Source organism: Equus quagga, chromosome 3 (assembly GCF_021613505.1).
Source record: "Equus quagga isolate Etosha38 chromosome 3, UCLA_HA_Equagga_1.0, whole genome shotgun sequence".
In the NCBI taxonomy this organism is placed as follows: Eukaryota; Metazoa; Chordata; class Mammalia; order Perissodactyla; family Equidae; genus Equus; species Equus quagga.
Window position 1 is genome coordinate 151,235,761 of NC_060269.1, and position 24,480 is coordinate 151,260,240.

At 58.2% G+C, this 24,480-nt stretch overlaps 2 protein-coding genes across 2 annotated transcripts in view; one reads left to right on the top strand and one right to left on the bottom strand.

Moving 5' to 3' along the window:
* SORCS2 (sortilin related VPS10 domain containing receptor 2) overlaps window positions 1-24,480 on the top strand; it is a gene marked incomplete at its 5' end in the record, with an annotated part of 487,825 nt that overhangs the window by 196,613 nt on the left and 266,732 nt on the right. The gene's annotated exons all lie outside the window — the stretch shown is intronic.
* Window positions 14,772-17,631, bottom strand: PSAPL1 (prosaposin like 1). The gene has a single exon (XM_046656269.1). The coding sequence runs from the start codon at window positions 17,366-17,368 to the stop codon at window positions 15,809-15,811; it is 1,560 nt and encodes a 519-aa protein (XP_046512225.1). The 5' UTR covers window positions 17,369-17,631; the 3' UTR covers window positions 14,772-15,808.

The window sequence follows — 24,480 nt, forward strand, 5'->3', positions numbered from 1 at the left end:
TCCATCCATCCATCCACCTATCCATCTATCCGCTCATCCATCCATCCATCCATCCCCCATCCATCCATCCCCCAGCCACCCATTCATCATTCATCATCCATCCATCCATCATCCATCATCCATCCATCTATCCACCTATGCATCCATCCATCTGAGCTCCATCCATCCATCTAGGCTCTGGGTTTGAGTAAACTATGATAAATGACCCCCAAGTCTCGGAGTTTAGTAAGAGGTACAGATAAGCAAATGACCTATGATGATGACATGTAATCCACACTGTGATGGGGCTGAGAGAACCAGGGAAGCACTAGCCAGCCCCTCTCTGATGAGCAGAGGAAGTGGTAGTCAGGGAAGACTTTCTGGAAGAAGATCCAGCCCTGGTCCTCGGGCATCACAGAGTCCCTCTCTTCCAGGGCATCTCTCCCTACCCAGTACCTTTTGTGTTGCTATGGCTACAGTGGCTTCTCTCATGTGCTCGTCTTCACCACCCCCAGCATCCGTCCCACCAAGCATTGTCAAATCCATGTGCAGAGATACCAAGAACCCTTCTGTAACCCAAGGCTGCATTGCAGAAGCACAGCTGCTGACCTTGGCAGGTGGTGGGCGCATCCTGGCTTCGCCGTCCTCGTCAGGCCCCAGTCCTGGCTTCCTGTGTGGGACACCCCCCCAGGGAGCAAAGTCCCACCTCCACTCACACACGTGCTGTGTGCCGCCTGTGGTTCCCTGCATCCTGCTTCTCCGACCCCATTGCTGCAGGCCGGAAAGTCCACCCCCAGGCTCTGGAGGAGTTCTCAGGTAGAAACTGACCCGAGCAGAGAGTCCTCGGGCTCCTGGCTCTTCCAAACGGCCCTGGCGGCTTCCGCCCTGAGCGGAGCGTTTGTTCTGAATTCAGCTTCTGCCTGTTTGCAGGGGGATCTGGTTTCTCTCGCAGAGATGATGCCGGCCCAGCCCACGCAGGCAACCCTGGGCGTTCTGACAGCACGGCTTCCCATCCATATCATCATCTCAGATGCTTTTTTGAGAAATGGGAGACAGATGCCCAGTGGGGAGGGCAGCCTGTGAATTTAGAGGTGATGGTCTGATGCTCAGGCCTGCATTTAGCTGAGAACCAAATTGTTGGTCCTTCGGACACTACAGTTCTGCCCCGACCCCGCCATTGGCAGGGGATCCCCTTGTGGGCCTCTGTACCCCCCGGTCCTCGGCAGCAGCCTCCCCAAGGACTCCTCTTGCTCCCTCTGTCCCCTGTCCCTGATGTACTCAGGTGTCCCCCCCCCCGGTCCCCCCCCCCCCCCCCCGCCCAGGCGCCCCCTCTGGGCTCTCCCAGACCCTCTCCCACAGCCCCCTGCCCGTCTCTTCTTGGGACCCGGGGTTTCCTGTGTTCTCTGCACCTGGAAGCAGCTGGGGAACAGACGCGAGCCCAGAGGTTTGCTGACTGAATTGAAATCCACAAAGCGCTGATCGTGCACTCAGGGGTGACCCCTCACGTTTCCCCAAAACAGGAAGACGTAAAGCGCATTAACCCTTTTTAGAGATGTTCTTGATAAGGACATTGCTAAACTCCTCTCCAGAAAATTCTCCCTAAAACACACCTTCTTTTTAAAAACTGTATTACATGAGGGGGCTGGCCCCGTGGCCGAGTCGTTAAGTTCTCGGCGCTGCGCTGCAGGCAGCCCAGTGTTTCGTTGGTTCGAGTCCTGGGCGCGGACATGGCACTGCTCATCAAACCACGCTGAGGCAGCATCCCACATGCCACAACTAGAAGGACCCACAACGAAGAATATACAACTATGTATTGGGGGCTTTGGGGAGAAAAAGGAAAAAAATAAAATCTTTAAAACAAAGCAAAACAAAACAAAACAAAAAAACTATATTACATGAGTATCATAGAAATTTTGGAAACTATGAAATAAATGAGGTGCAAAAGCACCCCCCCGTGCTAACCCACCTTATGAGATCACCACTGTTAGTGTTCGAGAAGAATATTCTCACCAGTCTTTTTATGATGCAAATATATACATGTTTTATAAATACTGGATCCCAATTTAATATTATGTGTTCAACATTTTCCTACGCGCCCAAGTATTTTCAAACCACTATTTTCAGCGGCCGCTTCATGCGCTCTCACTGGAGGAGGTGTTATTTATTTAACCTACTCCTTGTTTCAGACATCCGCGTCATTTTCGGTTTTCACTGATGTGAAGGAAGCCGTCTGAACGGCCTTGTATGTACGTTGCCCCCTCTCTGATCGTTTTCTCAGGATACATTCTGGAGCACAGACCTTTTCTCTTGTGCATCAGCTTCCCGGGCATCGAGATCTCGAGGTGCGTGGAGGGTTTGTCTCTGAGCCTGTCGCTGATGGTGCTGGGGAGCGGGGAAGTTACAGAGCCACTCAGGCAAGAGGAAAGGAGATAAATGCGAGGAGATCCACCTCCTCTCCTGGTGCGAGTCACCTGCAGCTAAGGGAGAGGCTGTGGCTGCAGGATGGGGGTGCACCCGCTGTTGTATGAATCCCGGGAGTGGATGGAGGCCTCCGCCGTTGACCACCCCCAGCCCGTCGTTTACAGTGGCTTCCAGAGGTCCTGCCATGTGTCAGGCGTGCTCCAGACGTCAGAGATTCAGAATGAACAGAACCTGGGCACTTGCCATTCCCGATTGTGCCAACCTGTGGGAGAAGAGAGAATCTAAGACGGCGCCCTACGATGTGTGTGCTGTGAGGCACGGCTGAGCCGCTGAGGGTGTGGTGCCCTGGCCTACCCCAGGGCATGCTGGGACAGGGTCCTGTAAGAGGAACCTTGGAAATGGGTTCTGAAGGATGAATAGAAGTTCACCAGGCTGAGAAGAGCAGGTGGAGCAAGGGAAGGCAATCTAGGCAATGGGAGCAGCGGGGCAGTGGTACAGAGGCCGGGAAATGCCCAGGGTTGGGAGAAGCCCATCGTCAGCGGTCAGGCTGGGACACAGGGCACGTTCATTTTCTCTGGCTGCTGAAACAATTCACCACAAACTTAGTGGCTTAAGACAACATGAAATTATTAGCGCTTTGTTCTGGAGGGCGGAAGTCTGTTGTGGGTCCCACAGGCTAAGTCAAGGTGTGGACAGGCCGGGTTCCTTTCCTGAGACTCTGGGCAAGTTCTGCTCCTGGCCCTTTCCAGGTTCGGGAGCCGCCTGCTTTCCTTGGCTCGTGGCCCCTCCTCCGTCTTCAGGGCCAGCAGTGTTGCTTCTCCTGCCGCTTCTCTTGTCTTCCGTCTCTTTCTCTGGCCAGTTTGGAAAAGCTCCCCCTTTGAAGGACCCTTGAGGTTAAACGGGGTTCGTTCAGATAATCCAGGATAATATTCCATGTCACAGTTCTTAACTTGCTCACATCAGCCAAGTCCCCTTTTCCCGTAGGTGACACATGAACGAGCCCCGGGCTTTGGGATGTGCCCACGTTTGTGGGTCCGCTATCCTGTTGACCATGCAGAGCCTGAAGACTTCCAGAGATGGTGGCCTTTAGTTTGTTGCCGTGTCTTTGGTCAATTGAAGGCCTGACCGGGGTGCCAAGATCGAACACGAGATGTTAAGACACTTTTTCAGATAGTCGAATTCCGTAAGCGTTTCTTGAGACGCCTCTTTGTGCTGACACTTTGCCAGGTCTTAGGATTGGCCATGAATGAGATGCCAACCTTGTCACAGAGGAAGAGACTGATGGGGACCCACATCTGGTGCTGAGGAACCCAAAGGAGAGGGAAATTGGGCATTTCAGGGGAGGTGATGTCTAAACTGGGCTTTGAAGGATGAATAGGAGTTTTCCAGGCAGACAAGCAGGGAAAAGCATTCTAGACGGAAGAAACATTATGTGCAGAAGCACAGATGCATGAACCAGCTGGTGTGGGAGGAATCCTGAGAAGCTTGGAGTGGCTAAAATGTGAGGTGGACAGAGGATGGTGGGAGAGTGCTGGTGAGTCCAGCCAGAGTTGAACCAAGGAGGCTTTGTGCGTCAGCCCAGGAGGATCGAACTCTGTCCTATAGGCCGTGGGGAGCTATGCTTGGGTTTATGGATCAAGCAAGCACATGGCTGAGCATGCGGAGGGAACAGTGAGGACGCAATCCCAGGGTGTTGGGAGGCACAATTTAGGCCAATGGGCAAAGCGGAGCGTGGAGCGGGGAAGAGCTACCCACAGGCTGCTTGGCGGCCTCGTTCCTCCTCGCCCCCAGGATCCGCTGAGAGCAGAGTCCCATCCCCTGTGGATCCTGGGAGGGGCTGAGTCTGGGGGACCCCAAATGTTACATTCTCCCCGACTCGTGTCCCGCGCCCCTCCCGTCTTCCCTGCCGCCTCGGAAGCCTGGAGCTGGGTCTCCTGCCCTTCGCGGTCAGGTCCCACTCCACCCTGGAGACTGGCGGCATTTTAATACAACTCCCCGCGTGGGAGCCGCACGGAAAGCTGTCTTTGTTTTCTATCGGGTAATAAACCTCGCCTGAGTGCGCTTTGAAGCATGGAGCCATAAACCTGTTTACGGGGCCAGCAGCACCCGGGAGGCACCGCGGCTGAGCGCCACCGAGGGTCCCCGCGGCTGGTCGTCAGCCGGTGCGGTCCCCTGAGCCCCGGTTCCTCGCTGCAGAAGAGGGCTGCGGCCGGGATGCCGTCTTCTCTCGGTGAAGTTCGCTAGGCACAGGGGACCAAGACGCGTAGCTATTTTTATTGTGCTATGAATGTTATTTTGGGGTAAAAACTACGGTTTGTTATATTTGGGAGAATTATAGGCACCTACTCTGGGTGTCCCAGCTCTGCCATTTATTTTATTTATTTATTTTTTGGTGAGGAAGATTGGCCCCGAGCTAACGTCCATGCCCATCTTCCTCTATTTTATGTGGGATGCCACCACTGCATGGCTTGACAAGTGGTGCTAGGTCCGCACGGGGGATATGAACCTGTGAACCCCAGGCCGCCAAAGCGCACGGACTTAGCCACTAGGCCACCAGGCCCATGACCCCTAGCTCTGCTATTTATGGGTGACCTGAGGGAAGTCCCTCGCTGTTTCTGAGCCCGTTTGCCCTCCTGAGAAGGGGCCTGTTCCTCCCAGAGCTCTGCAGAGGAGGGGCAACAGGACTGGGGGGCGCTGTGCGAGGAGCCTGCTCTTCTCGGGTGTGACCTCCGTCACTGCTCCTGACCTCTGCTCCCTGTGGTCCCTGCCCTCAGGCCACTCCCAGTCCTGGAGGACTCAGAGAACACTGGCCCTTGCAGTTCAGTGGGAGTGAGCGGGAGCAGACCCCGGAGCCAGCCTTGGGGCAGAGGCGCCAGTGGAGAAGGGCCCTGGGGAAGGATGAGGGCTCGGGGGCTCTGGGGCTCAGTGCATCTGCAGCTGAGAGCACAGGCACGTCGGAATAAGTGAGTAGGGGGTTGGAAGGACCCCAGAGAAGCTGAGCTTAGGGCAGTTTCACATAGTCAGACATGTATGAAGCACGTACTGGCTGCTCTGCGGGCGCCATCAGCGGAAGCCCTTACCCCTCTGAGACATTGTCGTTCCTCCCTTCCGTCCTTCAGCAAGTTTCCCTGAGCACTGGGCCATCCCAGCTTCCCTCCTAGACCTGGGGATTCAGCGTCGAAGGAGAGAGACCCGGCCGCTGCTCCCTGGGGCTGACGTTCTAGCAGAGTGATGCCAGCATGGTGACAGGGGGGCTGTCCCTCGTGCGGGGAGTGCCTGGGAGTGCCCCGAGGGAGCAGAGCTGGACTAGGGTTAGCCTGGCTGCCCGGGAAGCGGGTCCTGATGGGGAACCTCAGAGTGGACCCCAGTTAGTGGAAGATTTCAGACGGAACGGGACCCGTGCAAAGTCCTGGGGGGCAGGGGGGAGGCTGAGACACAGAGTGTGCTGGATGTTGAGTGCGCGGCGGGGCGCAGAGGCCAGCAGGGGCTGGGATCTGGGACTCCACCCAGGGATGACCTTTCTGCGGTGGAGTCTCTCATGGGGACTGGTGGCCGTGGACACTGCGCATATCGGAGACTGTGTGAGCCTTGTTGGGGAGGAGGCGCAGGGCCCAGGTGCCAGAGAAAGAGATGCCTCTGAGGCCACGCGTGAGCATCTGTGGGAGGGTGCAGGGGGGTCAGAGTCACGTGGTCCTGGGGCCTCTTCTCAGACCCTGTCTGTCATCTGTTGTACCCCACCACCCAAACAGAGCTGAAGTGGGTCTGCGGCCCGAGCCACCCGCCCACCAGGGGAGGGGCTGGCTCCCGGCATGCCTTTAGCATCACTGCTGTCAGCCTCGCTCTCCTCCTGGACAGGGAGCGTCAGGCCGGTTCCAGTTCCCTTGAGCTTGGGGGCCCTACCTCTGCTCTGCCCCTTCCCTGGCTCGCGCGGTATTCAAGATCCTGACAGACCCCATGCAGGCTGTTGGCCGAAGGCGTGTGGGGGGCGCTGGGGCCCTATGCCAACTTGTCACGCGTTTCCAAAGAGATCGCCTGTTCTCACAGCTTCTCCATCACTTCCTCTCTTTTCCTGAAGACAGCACAAGAAGGGGCTGAGAGCGCTGACCTTCAGACTGGAGATGAGTTCCAGTCCTGGTTCTGTCTCTTTAGCTGTGTGGCCTCAGGACAGTCATTTCCCCTCTCTGAGCCCAGGTTACCCCATCTGTAAAATGGGGATAGTAGTATGGCCTGGGTTGTTGGGTCCAGTGAGGTGATGGGTGGAACATGCAACCCAGCGCCTGGCTCACAGGAGCATCAGGAGGCGTGGGCTGTGACATCATCGTCATCCCTCTACAGCAGCGTCGTTGCCCTTGGTGACGCGGAGTGGCGGGGGTGGACCACCGAATCGGGCCTGCGTCCTCTGTGCAGCGAATGTGGTCTCCACAGCATCTCTCCGCACTGGACACTGGAGACAGCCGAGTGACTCTGCCACAGTCCCGGCCCTCGAGGGGGTCCGGAGGCTCTGTCACCATCTCCTGTCCCCACCTGGATGATGGTCGGTGCTGCCCTCGTCTCTCTCCTGGGTGACGTGCCAGGCTCCAATTAGTCAGAGGTCAGCTTAATGCCACCTCCTCAGAGCCACCATCCCTGACTGCCCACCTCGAGTAGCCCTCCCCGCTGGACGCCACACTACCGGCTATCAGCTCTTTGCTGCATTTATCATCATCTCTCAGGATTTAAATGCATTCTTCGTAATGATGCTACTTTGGTGAAATTTTCGTTTCTAAACATTAGTATAGTTTTCTAAGATATGACTTGTCTGTTCACACCGTTAGGCCACAGGCTCAAGGGAGCAGCATCCTTGCCTGTGTGGTTCGTTCTTGTGTCCCAGTGCCTAGAACAGTGCCTGGCACACAGTAGGTCTTCTTGTGGGGTTGAAAGCAGAGAGACTGGAGGTTTTGTCGGGCTGGCCTGTGAGCCGCTCTGGGGGGCAGGTCTGCTTCCTGCCTGGGACGAGCACCCCGCTCACCCGGCACCCGGCGTGACTTCCGGCAGAGTCGGTGCTCAGGGAGGCCCGGGCTGCCTGGTGGGCATCTCAGGGGGTGTAAGACTTTCTTCAGCTCCCTGGATTCTGGAGCTTTAGGAACAGTGGTGTGCTGGTAAATGTTTAACAAGCAGCATGCCAGGAAAAAGCCCTGCTTTGTAGTGCTTGCCAGCGTCTGTGGTGTAAACCCTCCCACTGTGGCCAATTTAAAGCCCCCACCATGAGAGCGGGGAGGAGATGTGCCCCATCAGCTCCAGCCAGCTGAGGTGAGCTGGTGCCTGCTGCTGCCCACACACCATTGTTTAGGAAGATTCCAGAGTCCTCCAGCCTCCTAGGAGTTTGCAGGTCTACGAACAGCGGCTGGGAGGATGCTGCTGGTCCAGCAGAGCAGACGGCACGTTGCCGGCTTTTCCCAGGAACCTTGGCTCTCGGTAGCCCTGGCTCCCCTGTTTCTCCTGGTTGGGTGTGAGGAGGAGGTCGTGGGGGCAGACTGGGCCTCTGGTTCCTCTGAACATGGGGTAATAATTGCATCTCTTTTCCAAAAACCCTTTGACAGCGAGAGTGCCAAGGATGAGTTGGGGTTGGAGAGCTCCCTGCCTTCAGGACATCCGGGACATCCAGGCCTGTGCGCCATGCGACCCCGGGATGTCCCTTTGCCTCTCGGCCTCGTTCTCTTTGTCTGCCCAGTGTGGACGCTAGCTCTGCCTCTTGGCTGTAAAATCCTCGTCTACACAGCCCTCTGAACTAAGTGGGGAGACAGAGGCCCGGAACGACCTAGCGCTCCCACCTCCTGGAGGCACGGATACTCTCCCAGGGGAGCTGTCCGGGGCGCTGTTTCCCCGTGGTGAGTGTGGCATCAGCAGGAGGGTGGAACAGACCCGCCGTCCCCTGACCTTGGCCCCGTTTGTGGGCTGGCTCAGGGCCTGGCTGCTGGGGGATACGTGGGCAGGTGAAGTTGAGAGCTGTGGGGCGGGATTCCCAGGGCTGCCGTGACCCTCTCCTGCCTCCTTCCTTCATTCACATGCCAGAGTGTCAGATTCTTCTAAACTAAAATCGCCTGGAGTCCACACGGTGATACAAGAGCCTTGCATTTTCAATTTTGCCCCATGTCCCCCATCCCTGTCCCTCGGTGGCTGTGGAGTGGCCGTTGGCTGCGGAGTCCCACAGGACTGGCCTGAGTGGCCTCAGCTTCTCTCCATCTCCATCAGCATCGGTGACATTTAAACCAGACAGCATGTGGGAGGCGCCTCTCTCGCTTTCTGCTGTGTGTCTTTCCTACTCTCATCCCTTCCTGGGGCAAGGTCCACCTGAGAAACTGGTCTGGGAGTGGGGACACTCTTCCTTACTTTGTGCCACTCCCATTGCCCTGAATAGATGGCTCCCTGATCCTTAACCCCTCCCGATCGGGAGCCTGGCTCCACAGGGATTCCGGCCCCTTCCTGGGCTTGGGGAGGAATCAGAAAGAAACACCCTAGGCTTCTGAGGCATGAAATGGTCGCCACGACCTGGCCTGGGCACGCAGCGGTCCAGCAGGGACTCATGCCATAGAGGTCCTACTGGTGGCCCGTGGGCCAGGCCCCATCTCAGGCCTGTTTGGATTGGCCAGAAGAGGACTTTAAAACAGTGTCACTGAGCTGTCAGCATTCAGGAATCTCTCGATCTCCCATGAGCTGCCGGGGGTCCTGACCTCCGGAGGAATGGAAGGGAGGGGGGGCCGTGGTCTGCATTCTCCCGGGGCCACCGCGCTGCCCCCTAGAAAGGGCCTGGGTTTGACCATTGTCCACGACCCCTGGGCCCTGGGGCTGTGTGTGCTGTGTCCCTATCTAGTCCACCCTCTTCCCGTTACAGAAGGGAAACTGAGGCATGGACAGGGGGTGGTCCAGCCCTGCAGGGTCAGGCCCGGCGCCCAGGCCTCCAGAGGGGGAGCCCCTTGGCCCTTTCCCCATGGCCTCGGGAACAGAGACTCTTGTGGTTTCAGTCTCCACAGCTTGTCAGTCGTCGCATCTTCTCCCCGAGGGAGAATCTCGCTGCGGCCTCTGCCGGGTGCAGACCCAGTACGGACGGTTGAGGGCCAGGGCATGTGCGAATCTTAGCGACAACCCTCTGGGTTGAGGTCTGCTGTTCCCAAGACGTCTTTTCCCACATTTGCAAGCAAACAGCTCGCTCCTGAGGCTGGCTGGTGGCCCTGAGCCGGGTGGAGAGCCCGGATGGCTGCGCTGGCCTGACTGGCCAGGGGTCGCATCCAGCTCCTGAAGGGAACTTCGCAGCACACACTGCTTCCCCGAGGGGAGCTTGTGTTTGCAAAGTGCCATGATGCCACTTTCTGGAGGGAAAACTCGGAAATACTTCATCAGCGAAGGCAAGATTCCTCGTGTCTCCTTTTTCACTCTCTCCTCTTTCTCTCCCTCCCTCCATTCCCCGCCTCCTCCTTCCCTCTAGCCCCCACCCCGCGTCTCTCAGATTCTCCCAGTCAGCTCAGAATTTAGATTTGACTCAGCAGGCAGGCGATGATGGGACAATCCAGGACAGGCCGCCTGTGGTCACCTGACCAACAGTCTCTTTCAGGCCAATCTGGTGACCTCAGGCCATATGGGCGGTGGGCCTGGGCCGGTTTCCAGTGTTCTCCGAGCTGCAGGAGGCCGCAGAGGGTCCGTTCAGGGAGGAGGCTGGCATCAGCTTGAAGGGCTGACAAATGTTGGGCAGCGTGGGTGTGCCAGCCCGGGGGCTCGGACGCGGTGACCTCACTAACCTTCCCACAGATCCCGTAGGAGGGGGCCTGTTATCCACACTATACTCACAGGGAAACTGGGGCTCAGAGTTGTTCACTAACTTGCCCAAGGGCACACAGCTATGAGTGGCAAAGCCAGGCTGGGACGTGCCCTTCCTCAGGACCTGCGCTCTCTCTGCTCTGCTGCGTGCCTCCCAAGAGTCGCTGTCTGCTCCAGAAATGTCCCATCATGCCGAATCAGGCCCAGCCCCCAATGACAGTGGGGACACAATGAATCTGGGGGGTTTCAGAGCAACAGGGCAATGCGGGCAGCCTTCCTGGGGCAGGCCGTGGAAGCTGGGCATCTGGACAAGGAAGGTCTCCGTGGTGACAGGAGCTGGGGAGGTGGGGCCGTTCCTGGGCCCAGCGTGATCTGTGTAATGAGCCTCTGATACCAGCTGCCTCCAGCATGGCCTCCCCAGCTAGAGCCTGGCTTTGGAGAGTTCTAGATGTCCTGAGGACAATTCCAGCACAGTCCAAGTCTCGAGGGGAGTGTTACAGGTGACCATATCGTGTAGGGTGCATGAGGCTCTACTGAGGGGCCTCTTGGTCAGGCCTGAGTGATCGAATGGGGCTGTGCTTCTCCCCATCCCTTGCGTTGGAGCCAGACCCTAAATGCAATCTAGCTTGGGCTGGGGGCCTGAACCCCACAGCAGGGTTCCCTCTCTGGGTCACAGAGGTTTGGCACGTCCATGAGTGTGCTGGGCTGGGTGTCTCTAACGTCCCGTCCTCACCAGGGTTTGAGGATCCGTAAGTGAGTGAAGCAGAAAGAAGGTGACGTGAGGCGGGGTCCTGGCCTCCTGCCCACTCTGCCCACCCCGCTCCCCGAGCTCCTGTGGGGGCCGGACGGGCCAGAGCGCCCTAGTTGGGAAGGTGGGGGTGGGCAGGAGCTGGAGTGTGCCCACGATTCAGGGACTGGGCGATGCTGCCTTTGACAGCTGACCATCGTGGGCGGTACAGATGCTGGCAGAGAGGGACAAGCGTTCACTCACGGGGGGTCTGCTTGGAGGGCTGTTTGGGGAGGAAAGCTGTGCACAGCAGGCCCAGGCCAGGTGTGACTGTGGGTCCCCAGGACGCAGCCCATCCGGCCATGGCGCCACCCAGGCCTGGAGGGTGCGCTCGCCTGCACAGCATCCCTGAGAAGGCAGGAGACACTAGCAGAACCCATTCGCTTCATTCACTGGGGGATGGAGTGGCCGTATTTTATACCTAGGAGGCCCAGCGTGGCTTGGACTTCTCACAAACATCTGACCCCGTGGAGACGTCCAGCCTGGATGATCCTGCCCTCGAGGGGCAGACCAGAGGGAGGTTTAGGCTGAAGATGACGTCACACAGAGCCGGTGTCCACTAATTCATCTGATAAACACTCGCAGAGCCCCGTTCTAAGCGGGCTCTGTCCCAGGAGATGGGAAGACAGTGAGGACCTGCCCTCCTGGAGTTCACAGTACACCAGAGGGGACAGACCACAAACGAGATAAACAGGTGACATCAAGAGAGTGTCCCACAGTGGCAGCGGCTAATGGAGAGACAGAGAAGCCAGGAGCAGGGGTGGAGGTGTCGGGCAGGGACCAAACCTGACCTGACCTCCCTGGGAGGGACATGGGGGCAAAGTTCTGCAGGGAGGAGCGAGCCTCCGAGAGGACTGGGTGGCGGCAATGGAGACAGACTGGGGAAGAGGAGCGGGGCAGGACCCCAGTGAGTGCCTACTGCACTAGTCCGAGTGAGCCAGGGGCTGGTTTATAAGTGCTTCCATTCCAGGAGTTGCTTTTGGGGTTGCTGGGGCCATTTCACAGGTGTGGAGACTGAGGCTGAGACAGAAAGTCAGGGCTTGCGCGTTTCATCACGCCTGCCTTGGCAGGGTTGGGATTGGCCTGGCCCTGACTTGGGGCTTTGCACAAAGCCATCTGTGTAGATGTGAGGGTGTGCACAAAGCGATGTGCCAGCCGTCCGCCAAGGCCTAGAGGTCTGGGGAAGATGGTGACGTGATGAGCATCCGCGGGAGCGAGCGCGCGCTTCCCTGATGTCCTCTGTTCCCTGGTGGAGACCTCGGAGGGCGGGGCCCCCGCGGCTGGGCCTCCCAGCCCCCGCAGGGTCTCCCACGGCTTCAGCATCAGCAGTCAGCTAATTTTCCCACCCTCCAGTTTTCTAATCCAAAAGGAATTTGATGAGGGAGATGATAAGAAAAACAGCAGCTGAGAGCAGTGGAGCCGCCCGGGGAAAGTCAACTGGCCAGGTCCGACCGCAAAGTCTCAGCGTCTTCGGGGCACGATCGGCATGAAGGAAGCAGCCAGAGCACATTTTCAGAGCCAGGCTGCAGGTGCGGGAAGAGAGACCGGTGTCTAAGGAGAGCCCCCTCCCTGACTGCACGTGCATCGAGCTGGCCCCTCCCGCACGTCATCATCAGTCCCGCGAGGACCCTGGAACGTGGGGATTGTCCCATTTAGGAATGGGGAAACTGAGGCAGAAGCTGTGGAATGGTGGACTCAGGACTTGAACTCCGGCCTCAGGTGCAGCGAGTGTGAGGATCAGGAGCACAGGCCTCGGAGCCTCATCCTGCCTGGGCTGGACTCCTGGCTCCATCGCTTGCTGGCTGTGTGACTTTGGGCCAGTTACTGAACCTCTCTGTTTTCTGTTTCTGCCTCAGGGAAATGGAATGATAATGGTGCCTGCCTCATGGTGGCTGTGGAGGGCGAGGAGTGAAGCCAAGCGGAGCTCTGGGGCAGCACTGGGCCGGGGCAGGTGGGAAACCCTCCTTGGTGACCAGTGGTCGCTGCCCTCGTTCCCATGGCGCTCACGTGGGCTTGGGAAGCTGCCAGGCTCCCCTCCCAGCATGAGGGGTATGATTTGAATTTCATGCCTGGAGGTAAAAGAGAGAGTCCAGGGAGAGGAGCGAGCAGGCCGCTTGGGTCTTCCCGGACCCGGGACTCAAGCTGTCTGCCTGGACTACTGTTCCAGATGTTTTGGAAGAGCCCGAGTTTGCATAAATTACGTCTTCGCATTTGGTTCGATGTTCCTACCAATGTGTCACTTTTCTTCTAAGAAAAGTCTCAAACGAACAGGAAACAACCAAACCCCTCTCCACCGCCAGACCCGTTTACCCTCGATTTGATGGGAAAAAGCATGAGGGCCCGTTTGCGGGGTTTCTGGAGGATCCGGGGCCTCTAAGTCGCTACGGCATCTGGAGGGCACCGAGTACCTGCCTGGTGAGGGACGGTGTCCATCCTCCTGGGCGGCCCCGGAGGAAGCTGCCTCGCTCATTGGGGCAGAGCCCTGCCTCTTAACCCTAACCCTAACCCGGGGGATCCAGGCACCGTGGTGTCTGTGTGGGCTCTTGGGAGGGGGAGGAGGGTGATAACATAAGAGAGGGAGGCCTTGTGTGTGGCCGAGCGCCTGGTGGAGGGGTGGGGTGCACGGAGCTGGGACTAGGTCCCCAGGCCCAGGCTGGTGCTGGAGCTGGAGCTATGAGGTCATGGCCAGGTGTGCTCCACGGCCTGCCCATCATGGACGACCACCATGCATGGGCGTGTTGGATGGGCTTACGTGTGGTCCAGCCTGCACTGGGTCAGTGGGAGCAGTGGGTCCCAGGCCTGGGAGCGGGGTGGGCAGAGGGAAGGGATGTGTGGAGACCCCTCCCCTCCTGCTGCAGTCGCTGTGGGCGGGGGAAGGTGGACAAGCTCCCGGCCGGAGGGTCTGGGATAACGTCTCAGCTCTGCCTGGGTGGGCCCCTGGCCGTGTGTGACTAGTGATGTCCCAGGAACCTATGACCTGGCACACAGAGCCAGCAGGTGTCCCCCTTGGGCCAGGGCAGGGGCCAGAGCTCCGTCCTGCCCCAGAGGAGTGAGCCTCGGGCCCCAGGTGGGGACACCTGCCGGTGGACCGGCGGCCTCTAGGGCCATTCCTGGAGGCCGTGGCCCACGCACAGGCCATCAGAGGCAAGCACCTGTGTTTTGGAATCTGACACCGAGCTGCCTTCCTGCGGCCGTGTCCGGGCCCTCAAGTTGGTGGGTGGGCACGATTGCCCGCCCCTTGCCATCCTAATCTTGGGCAGGGCTGACTGGTGGGCCCACGCCTGCCCAGCCAACAGGTGCCAGCAATGAGGAGTCCGGAAACTCAGGCCAAGCAGGCCTGTCTTCCTGGGGCATTGGCCGGGGCCCAGGACACTTGCCTAAGAGCTCAGGTGCAGCTTCTCGCAAAAGAGCTCCCCCTTGGCCCCTGCCAGCCCAAGCCTGGGCACTTCTCTTGTTCCAGAGGAATTCGTCTGAGACCACCAGGCCTCACCAGGCCAGGACTCGTGTGAAACACATGTGTGTGTGTGTCCCACAAAAGTTTGAGCACCTCCTGTGTGCCGGCCCTGTGCCAGGCATGAGACACAGAGGGGTCACGTCCTATGGCTGTCCCCAAAGGACCCCTGCTGTGCCAGGGAGACGGATGATGACAGCACAGCATGAGAGGAACCACAGCGGGCGCCTGAACTAGGCCGAGAGCCCCGAGGAGGGCTGCCCGCAGGAGGGGCCCCGGGCGGCCGGGGGGCGGGAGCAGGCGCCGCGGCAGCTCCTGGGAGTGAGCACACAGCACACTCCATCCGGAGAGCCTGCGTTTATTCAGTCCTTGCACAGCCTGATTCTTCGGGGGACCCTGCGATGGGCTTTGCTGGTCCCAGCAGACCGAGGGATGCTGGTTTCTGGGGAAGAGGCTCTGGATGTCTCCTTGAATTGTCTCAACATCCCCACAGGCAGGTATGGTCACCCCTATTCTACAGATCAGGAGACGGAGGCTCCGACAGGTGAAGGGACCTTCTCCCCCTCGCACATGCTGCTCCACAGCCCCCGGCACCCGCTCCAGACCCCTGGGCTGTCCCAGTGGGCTCTTACCCCTCACGTTGTCTCCTCATTTAGAGCACAGCACAGGCCTTCCTCCCGCCTATTCCCAGGGTGGCCAAGAATCTGGAGTGCAAGGAGGGGTCCCCACAACGGGCAGAGGCATTGGAAGGATTGCTCTGAAGCCCCAGCACCCCTTGGAGATGTTGTCAAAGCCCCAGCCTCCTCCCCAAAAAGGTCCACAGACACTCATACCTTTGGGACCAGCCTCAGAAACCCTGGTGGAGAAGCTCTGGCCTGAGCAAGTGACGGTAGCTGTGGATCAGGCCCCGTTCCCCAGCTGTTTGACAAGACGGATCGGCCCCCACCCGTAACAGCCCCTCTCAGCTACCCTCTGCCCCCACCATTGCTCCCCCCAGCCAGGACCCCAGCCTGGCTCACAGCTGGGCTATTCATCACGGGGGCACCAAGGCCACTGCCGGCTGCCCCACCACCCCATCAGCAACATCGCAGCGATGAGACTCAGGGGCGGTCGGCTGGGACGGGTGGCACACATCAGTTTGTTCCAGTCCGTCAGAGGCGCTCGCAGGAGTACAGCCGCGTGGCATAGTCGTTAGGACAGAGCTCTGTGGGGTCGTCAGGACTTCAGCTCGGCTCTTCCCGGCCTCCCCACCCGGAGCCTCACTTTCTCACCTGTGGGGGGGATGGGGAGAGCGCCCACCTCGTAGGGTCCCTGTGGGATTCAAAGAGATAAGGGTCTCCTGGGGGACATGGCTGGCACTGGGTCTCTGGTGGTCATGATCACGCATGCTCTCCAGCGCGGAAGGGCGTCACTTTCCACATGTGGCGCTGGCAGTGTTCCACAGCACCGCACAGCTCGGCCGCCTCCCAGCTCTTGCACCAGAAGTTGGGCCCCATGACGCACTGGTCCGTGCCCAGCAGCGAGGTCCTGGGGGTGTGGCAGGCGCCCATCTTCATGCACAGGGCCTCAGGGTCCATCATTTCCATGAGGCTCTCCACGAGCACGGGCTCGTACTCGGTGACAAAGCGTTTGCACTGGATCATGTAGGTCAGTGGCAGGATGCTACAGCCACCCTGGAAGGCCATCAGGATGTTGCGCTTGGTGCTCTTACGCTCCAGGTTGCGGGCAGACACACCGAACAGCCTCTTGCACCCATTGCAGAAGCTGACCCTGTTTTCCTGGCCCAGCACTGGGGATGGCACGGTTGCCAGGTCCTCGTGGACTGCCCGGGCCTGCCTCTGGCTCCTGCACAGCCGGATGGCCTTGCATACCTTTTCTGGGGCGACACTGGCCACGAGCTGCACCAAGGAGGGGCTGTAGGTGTCCACCAGGGTGACGCACTGCTGGACTATGGGAGCCGGCATCTTCGAACACACACGCTCCAGGGTGTGGCTGATCATGGTCTCCGTGCTGTTGGATTCCAGCCACTGGTCCAGCTCCTGGACCACTTCCAGACACAACTCACAGGTCAGGCCGGATTTCATCTGGATCTCGCTCTTCTTCCTTGGGGACACCGGCTCCAGGGAGGGGATGTCATCGTGCCCAGCTGCCGTGTGAGCCAGGAGGGCGGGTTCCCTCAGCTCCTCACAGAAGCCCCGCTTCCTGCAGATCTCCTTCGGGGGGGCAAGTCTCAGCGTCTGCTCAGTGGGGGCAAAAAACTGGCGGATGTAGTTCTTGCAGAGGAGGGCCAGGCCCGGCTCCAGGGACTCACACTGCTCCTGCGTGATTGTTTCTGCCAAGTGGGACAGGTTGGACCCAACAGCAACCTGGAGCTGGGTGACCAGCTGGACACAGTCCTGGCACACAGCGTCCCCTGGAATCTGTGGAGGGTGGAAGCTGAGGGGCCCATTGGCCATGAATGGGGCCACCACTTCAGATATGTCCTCCTCCGAGAGTGGCCCCGGGCTGGCCGGGTGCCTTGGTAGCGGCTGGCAGAGGGTGAGCGCGGCACACAGCTGTGCTGGGGCCCCGCCAAGCATGCTCAGAATGGCAGAGTGATGGGCGTCCACCATCCCCTTGCATTTGGCTGAAGACTCCTGGCTGGGGAGCCACTCACAGGTCTTCATCATCAAGGCCAGGATGTCGGTCTCTGTGGCGTGGGGGTTCAGCCCATGGCTGGAGGCAGCAGTCACGTCCAGGCACACGTCGCAGGGCAGGGTCTTGGCAGTGGGCTTGCTCCAGATGGCACTTTGGCAGTGCCCCACGGCCCCGCACCTTGTTGCTACCTGCAGGTCCTGACACCACACTGCTGGACCCTTTGCACACTCCTGGGGGCCAGAGACGGGGCTGGTCAGGGCGGCGCCCAGGAGGCCGAGCAGGGGAAGCAGGGCCCGGAGCATGCTGCCTGGTGCCTCAGTGCTCCGATGTGCCTGTCAGCCTGGCTGCTGCTATAAACCCCACATGCTCGCCTGGCCCTGAGCATTTGCACCAGGGTGCCCCGCCCTGGGACGCCTCCCGGCCTGACTCATAACCTGGCTCCACACACAACACAAGCCTCCGCTCTGGGTCCTTCGGCTTCCTTGCCTCTGCTCTCGAGTGCCCTCTGCCTACTGCACCATTCCTCCCTCCTCCCTGGAGACGCTCGTCTTGCAAAACCCAGCTTGTATTTGAAGGAAGCGCAAGGCAAAGACCCGTTTCCTGGGAAGTCCTCCTACCCGCACCCCCCCCTCCCCCCTGCCCGGGGCTCACTGACCCTCCTGACTTGTTGGTCTGGCTGGGTCCCTTCCTAGAATATGAGACCCTGGCGGAATTTCTGCCGCCCTCTGGGAGGTACGTAAATACATTCTATCCTGTTTTGCTAGCAGATTAAGTGAATTTAATGACTAGCCAACCGCTGAAGCTGCTGTTTTCTGCATTGGCCTTACAGTGAGGTGCCTGGCGGGCTCTGCTCCTGCCTCTGGCCCTGGCCGGCTGTGCCATCTTGGGGCGGTGGCTTTGTGGAGCGTCCTGTCTTCATCTGGGATGAGAGCACCCATCCACCTTCCAGGACAAGCCACCTACGGGAAAGCCACTAGCAAATGGGTTCCTGGGCCCAGTTTCTTCCTTCTGGAAGCTTGGCCGAGCGTGGGCTGGTCCACAGTCACTATGAAGGTGTGGGTTGAAAGTACACATACGTGAAAGGGTTCGTTTCATTCTGGTGTCATTTGTTATCTTATTTTTCTTCCTTGGTTTTCAGAAGAGCTCTCAGGCACGACCAGCAGGATCAGCGCTGGACAGGTGCACACGGCTGTCCAGAGTTGGATCCTGCTCATGAAATAGAGAATTCTGGAGCTGGCCTGCCTTTGGCCTGATTTCCCAGGGGTGGGTGGGTCAGGGGCCCCGTGGTAGGGGGCTCCCCCCGGGCTGCCTGCATGCCTTGCTGGGTGTGAGCCCCTCAGGTGGTGCCCTCGCTCCGATTCGGGGCTCTGAGCGCTCAGCAGGAACATTCTGCGCCCCCAGCTCTGTGGGCCGGGCGTCCTGGCCTGAGGCTGCGGCAGCCTCGGTGGAGGAATGTGGACAGGGCTGTGCATGCGCCTTCTGTCTGGGGTGCTGGGCTGGGGACAGCATGTGGTAACACAGGATTTGCTCAGCTCTTCCCCCCGCTTCCAAAGACCGTGCTTCCTTGGGGCCAGAGGAAGGGACAGCCCTGGGGATGAAGTGAGACTGGACTCTCAGCTGCGGGGATGGCAGTTGGCCGGCTCCTGGACCGCAGTCGCAAAGGTGGGGCTGGAGACGTGGGCGCCCTAATCTAGATTTGCCGGGGGCAGGCAGGTGTGGGTTCGTTTCAACACACTTTCTGTCCGCCTGCTCTTCATTCCTGATATTGTGGAGCACCCACTCTCATCCTACAAGGACTGCGGATGCAGGGCTGAGCAGGCAGAAGGCCATGGCCGTGGCATGAACGGGCCTGTGCCAGCGCCCTGGCCGGGCAGCCCCGGCCCCCTGCTTGCCCCTCACCATCCAGCCCCACGTCGCTGCCTTAATCTCCTTCCACCAATGCTGTGCTTCCCAGAGGCCCAGAACATTCTCCTCATCTTTGCACCCCTCGGCCTAGCGCAGTGCCTCGCTGGTGAAATACTGAATTTGTTTTTTCTTTTAAAAAGTGTATGAAGCCTTTTCTTTGGTACTTTCTAATTTTTGACTTTTTATTGAAATATTTCATGTACGCAGGAAAAGGCACAAATTATAAATGTTCAACTCAGTGAAGATCTGCTAACTGAGCCAGCACCCAGATCCACACGGAATAGCCACAATGCCGGGCAGTCGCCCCCGGGCCCCGCCCCTGCCTGGGAACCGCGACCCTGACTATTTTGTGTCTAACTCTTTGGCGCAACATTATGTCTGTGAGATGCGTCCATGCTGCGGTGTGGGTCAGGCATTCTTGTTTCTCTGTGGATTCCACTAGGGGAATGTGCCCCAGTGTATTCATCTATTCTTTGTGCTGGGCACTGGAGTCATTTCCCGTTTGGGGCCAGTGTGGCCGATGCTGCCCTGAGTGTGTCCGTGCAGGTCTCAGGATGCAGGTGTCTCCCGTCTCTGTTTCATCCAGGGGCGGAATTGCTCGGCGTGCCGTGCAGGTGTCCGGTGGAGACCGGCAGACGGTTTCCCACCCTCAGTCATGTTGGAGAGTTCTGGCTGCTCCACGTCTGTTTTGTTTGAGGGGATTACATTTTATTTTGATATAATTTCAAACTTAGAGAACAGTTCAAACAACAGTGTGAAGGACGCCTGCCTGACCTTTATTCAGATACCTTTGTCCCATTTGCTTTGTGGTCCTCCTGCTCCTGCCCTCCTCCTTTCCTCTCATCTGTCCATCTGTCCACACGCAGGCACATTTACATATGCTTTCTTCCTGATCCGTTGAGAGGCAGTTGGAGACATCGTGTCCCTATTCAGTGTCTATTTCCTAAGGCCAAGGACATTCTCTCGGATGATCACAGTGCATTTGTCAACATCAAGAGCTGTAATGTTGACACTGTACGATCGTCTCACCCACAGCCCCGGTTCTGACTTCACAGCGGCCCCAGGGCTGCCCTGTGTTGTGTTTCACTTTACAGGCCAAGCTCCCACCCAGGATCGTACGCTGCGCGCACCCACATGGCTCCGGACCCGCTCGTCTGTCTTTGTGACGCCGAGTGCAGGCCGTTCTTTGGTGGATGGCCCTCACCTTGGGTCTTTCTGGGGTCTCCTCATGGTGAGGTGCGGTCATGTGTTTTGCAGGAAGCCCTCCAAGGTGCTCTCGTGTCCTTCTTGGTGCGCCGTATCAGGACGGTGTGGGGTCAGCCCAGGAGTGCGGATCTGGGGTCCCCTGCTGAGGGTCTGCCTGTTTCCTCCTCTGGGAAGTTCCTGTTTTCTCCGCGTAATTAATAAGTACTATTTAGAAAGGCACTTTGACAATATGCAAATATTCTGGCCTCATCAGATGTTCACTCGCTCCTTTTAGCATCCGATGATCATTTGGTAACCCGTTTCCTTCTGTATTTATTAGTTGGCATTCTTCTGTAAAATAGAGCTTTCTCTCCCTCCCTCCCTCCCTTCTTCCTTCCTTCCTTTCTATCAATGTGGATTCAGGAACTTTTATTTTATTTAGTAGGTTATAATCCACTGCTACCAATTGTCTTGATGCTTAAATTGTTCCAGACCTGCCCAGTGGGAGCCCCTTCGGGCTGCCCTTGGGTCCCGCTATTCTTCTGTACTTTCTGCCACAAGATTTGCTGCAGGCTCATCTTGTGCTTTCCTGAACCAGCCCTGGAATCAGCCTTCTCTCCAAGGAAAACGGTATTTAGAAACCAAGATCCGAACACCAGCTGTGCCCATGGTTACTGTGGTGTCGTTCCTTCTGGGCTGTCTTGGTGAACAGAGCAGTGAAATGTCCCCTCGTAGTGTCAGGGGCTAAAGGAGGAGGACGTGGACACAGAACAGAAACAAACGTGTGCAGACACACAGACACGTGTGCACGTGGAGCCTGTCCATCCGTCCATCCGTCTTCATAAGACTATGAGTTCACACTGATACTTCCAACACCTCAGAAAACATTCTAGTTTTTTCCCTTTCCATGTTTATAACTCCCCTGCCCAACAGTGAGGAGCCTGGCTCCCATGATTCTTAATCTATTTACTGATTTGCAGAACCCTAAAATACAGAGATAGTTCCAGAAATGCTAACTCCTATCACTGTGAAAGCAAAACCTGGTCACTAGACTTCTGTGTTTGCATATATGCCTCTTTATTCTATTGAGATAAAAGTTACACATAGCCAAATGCACACGTCTTGGCAAATATGTGAACTTGTGTAAACCACACCCCATCCAGATGCGGGAGGTTCCCGGTTGCTCCCCATCGCTGTCTGATTTTCTTTCACTGTAGAGTAGTTTGGCCTGGTTTTGAACCTGATATCAGTGGACTCGAGCAGTCTGTTCTCCTGTCAGCAGCTTCCGCTCGACCGTACGAGGTCCATCCATGCTGTGGCTGTCGCCGCCTCGTGCCTTCACTGCTGGGTACTGTTCTGTTGTGTGACCATGTCGCAGTCATTCACCCACCGTGGCTGTCACTGGGCAGCTTCCACTTGGGGTTGTTCAGATATTGCTGCTCTGTACTTTCTGGGTGAGGTTGTACGCTGGGCAGAATGTGTGTTGCTGGACGCCTGGGGAGGGATTGCTGGGCATGTGGTCTGTAGGCACTGAGCAGATGCCCCAAAAGACTTTTCTAAAGTGGTGGCACCAGGTACTGTCACCCAACAGCTTTGCTCCACGTTGCTCTGATTTCGATCCTATAGAAAATGCTGGAAATGATATGATAAACATTCACTCACTGGCCACAATTTAACAAATGGCAGCGTTTGCTGTATTTTTTATATATTCCATTTGTTTAAAAGTTTATCTGGAAATTATTTACTTTTTCTTCCCAAGTAAAGACAAGCCCGGCCACAATGGGATTAAGGAGGCTGATTTGTGGGTGGGACCCTCACCTGGAGCCCGGGACCTGGGAGGGGAAGCAGAGGAGATGGGCATAGAGCTTGCTTATCGCTCGCTTCTAGGAGGCCTAGCTTTCAGAGGGAATCAGGAAGTTTTTGAGGCCCTTTGAGGGGAGGACAGAAAATACTCTCCTCCCGTCTCTCCGTCTCTCCGTGCTTTGCCTGCCCTCTCGCCTCCACTTCATCATCAGGTCCCTCGGCGCCCCCTGCCGGCCGTGTGGGAAGGAGCTGCCCCTGTGTGCACAGTGGCTCTCACTCACTCTTCTTCCCACGCAGGGTGACAGAGACGTCCAGCCCCAGCCCTGTGGGACTTGCCTGCCAGGTTCTGAGGGTCTGACCACGGAAGTTCTGGCTTCTTGTCCTTCCAACCCGTCCGCTGTGGCCATGCCTGGCGCTGCCCCTGCCCACTCCCAGGGCTGCCTCTCTTCCTCTCTGCCCTCCGTCCTCATCTGGCTGACACTCCCATCCTCTGCCCAGGACCCACCTGCACCCTCTGGCCACATTGGGACCCTAGGGTGGGATTCACGCCATGACTCATTTCACACATGCTGCTGTGGCTTCTGCGTGAGCTGGAGCTCGACAGGGAAGAAGACAGACGAGCAGTGGGTATTCCCCTCCAGGGACAGACTGTGAACGTGTGGATACCAAGTGGTCATTCTAACACCGAGGGAAAGGAGCTGCCTGGAGTAAAAGGAGAGAGAAGGGCTAAGATGGGGTGGGGAGGTGGGCGCGCTCGCAGCTGGGTGGCCTGTGCAGCCCCTCTGTGAAGGTGACCTGGGTGCAGCCCTTGGATAAAATGGGTGCCTAGGGAAGGCACCCCAGGAGGGAGGCACGGCCGGGAGCAAAGGCCCTGGTGGGGGGTGCATGCTGCCCTTGATGCAGGGCGAGGAGGGCAGGCAGGCATGAGCCCCCATGAAAGTGATAGCCCTCCTGAACCCCCTAGATGAGGCGTTGGTTGCTTCTGAGAAGGCTGACGTCAGACTTATTGAAGTACCGTCTTTGTGAGGTCTGGGAGAGAGAGCGGCCCAGGTGAGGGGCATGGAGAGGCAGCTCAAGGCTGGTTTCAAGGCCTCCTCCAGGAGAGCACCCCGGCCCACCAGAAAGCCCCCAGAAGGCGGAGCGCAGGCCCTGCAGCGTGGAAGCCGAGTGTGGCCTGGCAGAGCTGGCAGCCAGTGGAGGTGACCAGGACGAGGTGAGGCCTATCAGGGAGCTGTGTGGGAGGCCTCACTCCTACCTGAGCCAACAGGTGTGTGTCGCGTGGGTGAGCCGGGCAGAGCTAAGGGGCAGGAGCAGGGATGGTGGGATTCCTGAGCAGGGCTGAGATGAGGGGGATGCTGGGAGCACCCTATCAGAGCATGTTCCCAGCACGGGGTTGGTGGGACTGGATTTCACCAAGCCCCAGGTAGGAGCTGGACCGGCGAGTCGGCTGAACCCAGGTTAGCATGATCCACCCTCCTCCCACGGACAGGAGACACTTGTGCTCCCTGAGGGATGGAGTCGGGGCGTTTGCAGGGAGTTAGAGGCTGCAGGGGGCCTGGCCGTTTCCCAGATGAGCGCTATGTATGAGGCAGACGGGGCCCCTCCTCATTCCCCCAGGGTCCCCCTGGCATCTCCCACTCCGGCTGAACCTGATGCCCCCACCTGGGCCTGGCCGGCCTCGGAGGTCAACCTTGAGGTCTTGGTTTCACTGATGGCCTCCTCATTTCACCATGACAGTAGAGGAAAGAGACCCTGCCCCCAGCCGACCAAGCCAGCGCCCGGCCTCGCAGGTGCAGCTGGGGCTGGCGGAATGCTGAATGGAGGGATGCATGCATTTCCTGGGGCTGCGGCAACAAATGAGCACGCCGAGGCTTCAGACACAGACAGCTCTCCCACAGTGTGGAGGCTGGAGCCTGAGATCGGGGAGTCAGCAGGGCCCAGCTCCCTCCGGAGGCTCTGGGGAGGGTCCTTTCTCGTCTCTTCCGCTCCTGATGGTTCCAGGCGTTCCTTAGCTTGTGGCTTCGTCACTCCAGTCTCTACCTCTGTCGTCACACTATCTTCTCCCCGTGTATCTGTGTTCAAATTTCCATCTCATTATAGGGACATTAGGCATTGGATTTGGGCTCACCCTAATCCAGTGTGGCCTCATCTTAACTAGTTCCATCTGGAAGACGCTATTTCTGAAGTAAGGTTGTGTTTGCAGGTACCAGGCATCCAGACTTCAACTTGTCTGTTAGGGAGCATCGTTCATTCCACGCACAACGGGAGGGCTCTGGGCACTGACCTTGACCTTAAATGCCTGCTGTGCTTTGGATCCAGCCTTGCGCTGGGCAGCCTGGCGGCAGACAGCCCACCCCCTGCGTGGACAGCATCTGGGGTTCAGGGCGGCACCTGGGTGTCGGTGGAGCACCTGCGACACGCCAGCCCCTGAACACTGTTTGTGAAGCTCTTCTTGGCACACGGCAAGTCTCGCAGGGTCGGAGCTCAGCTCCGGGACACACAGGCCTGAGAGGTGGGGACT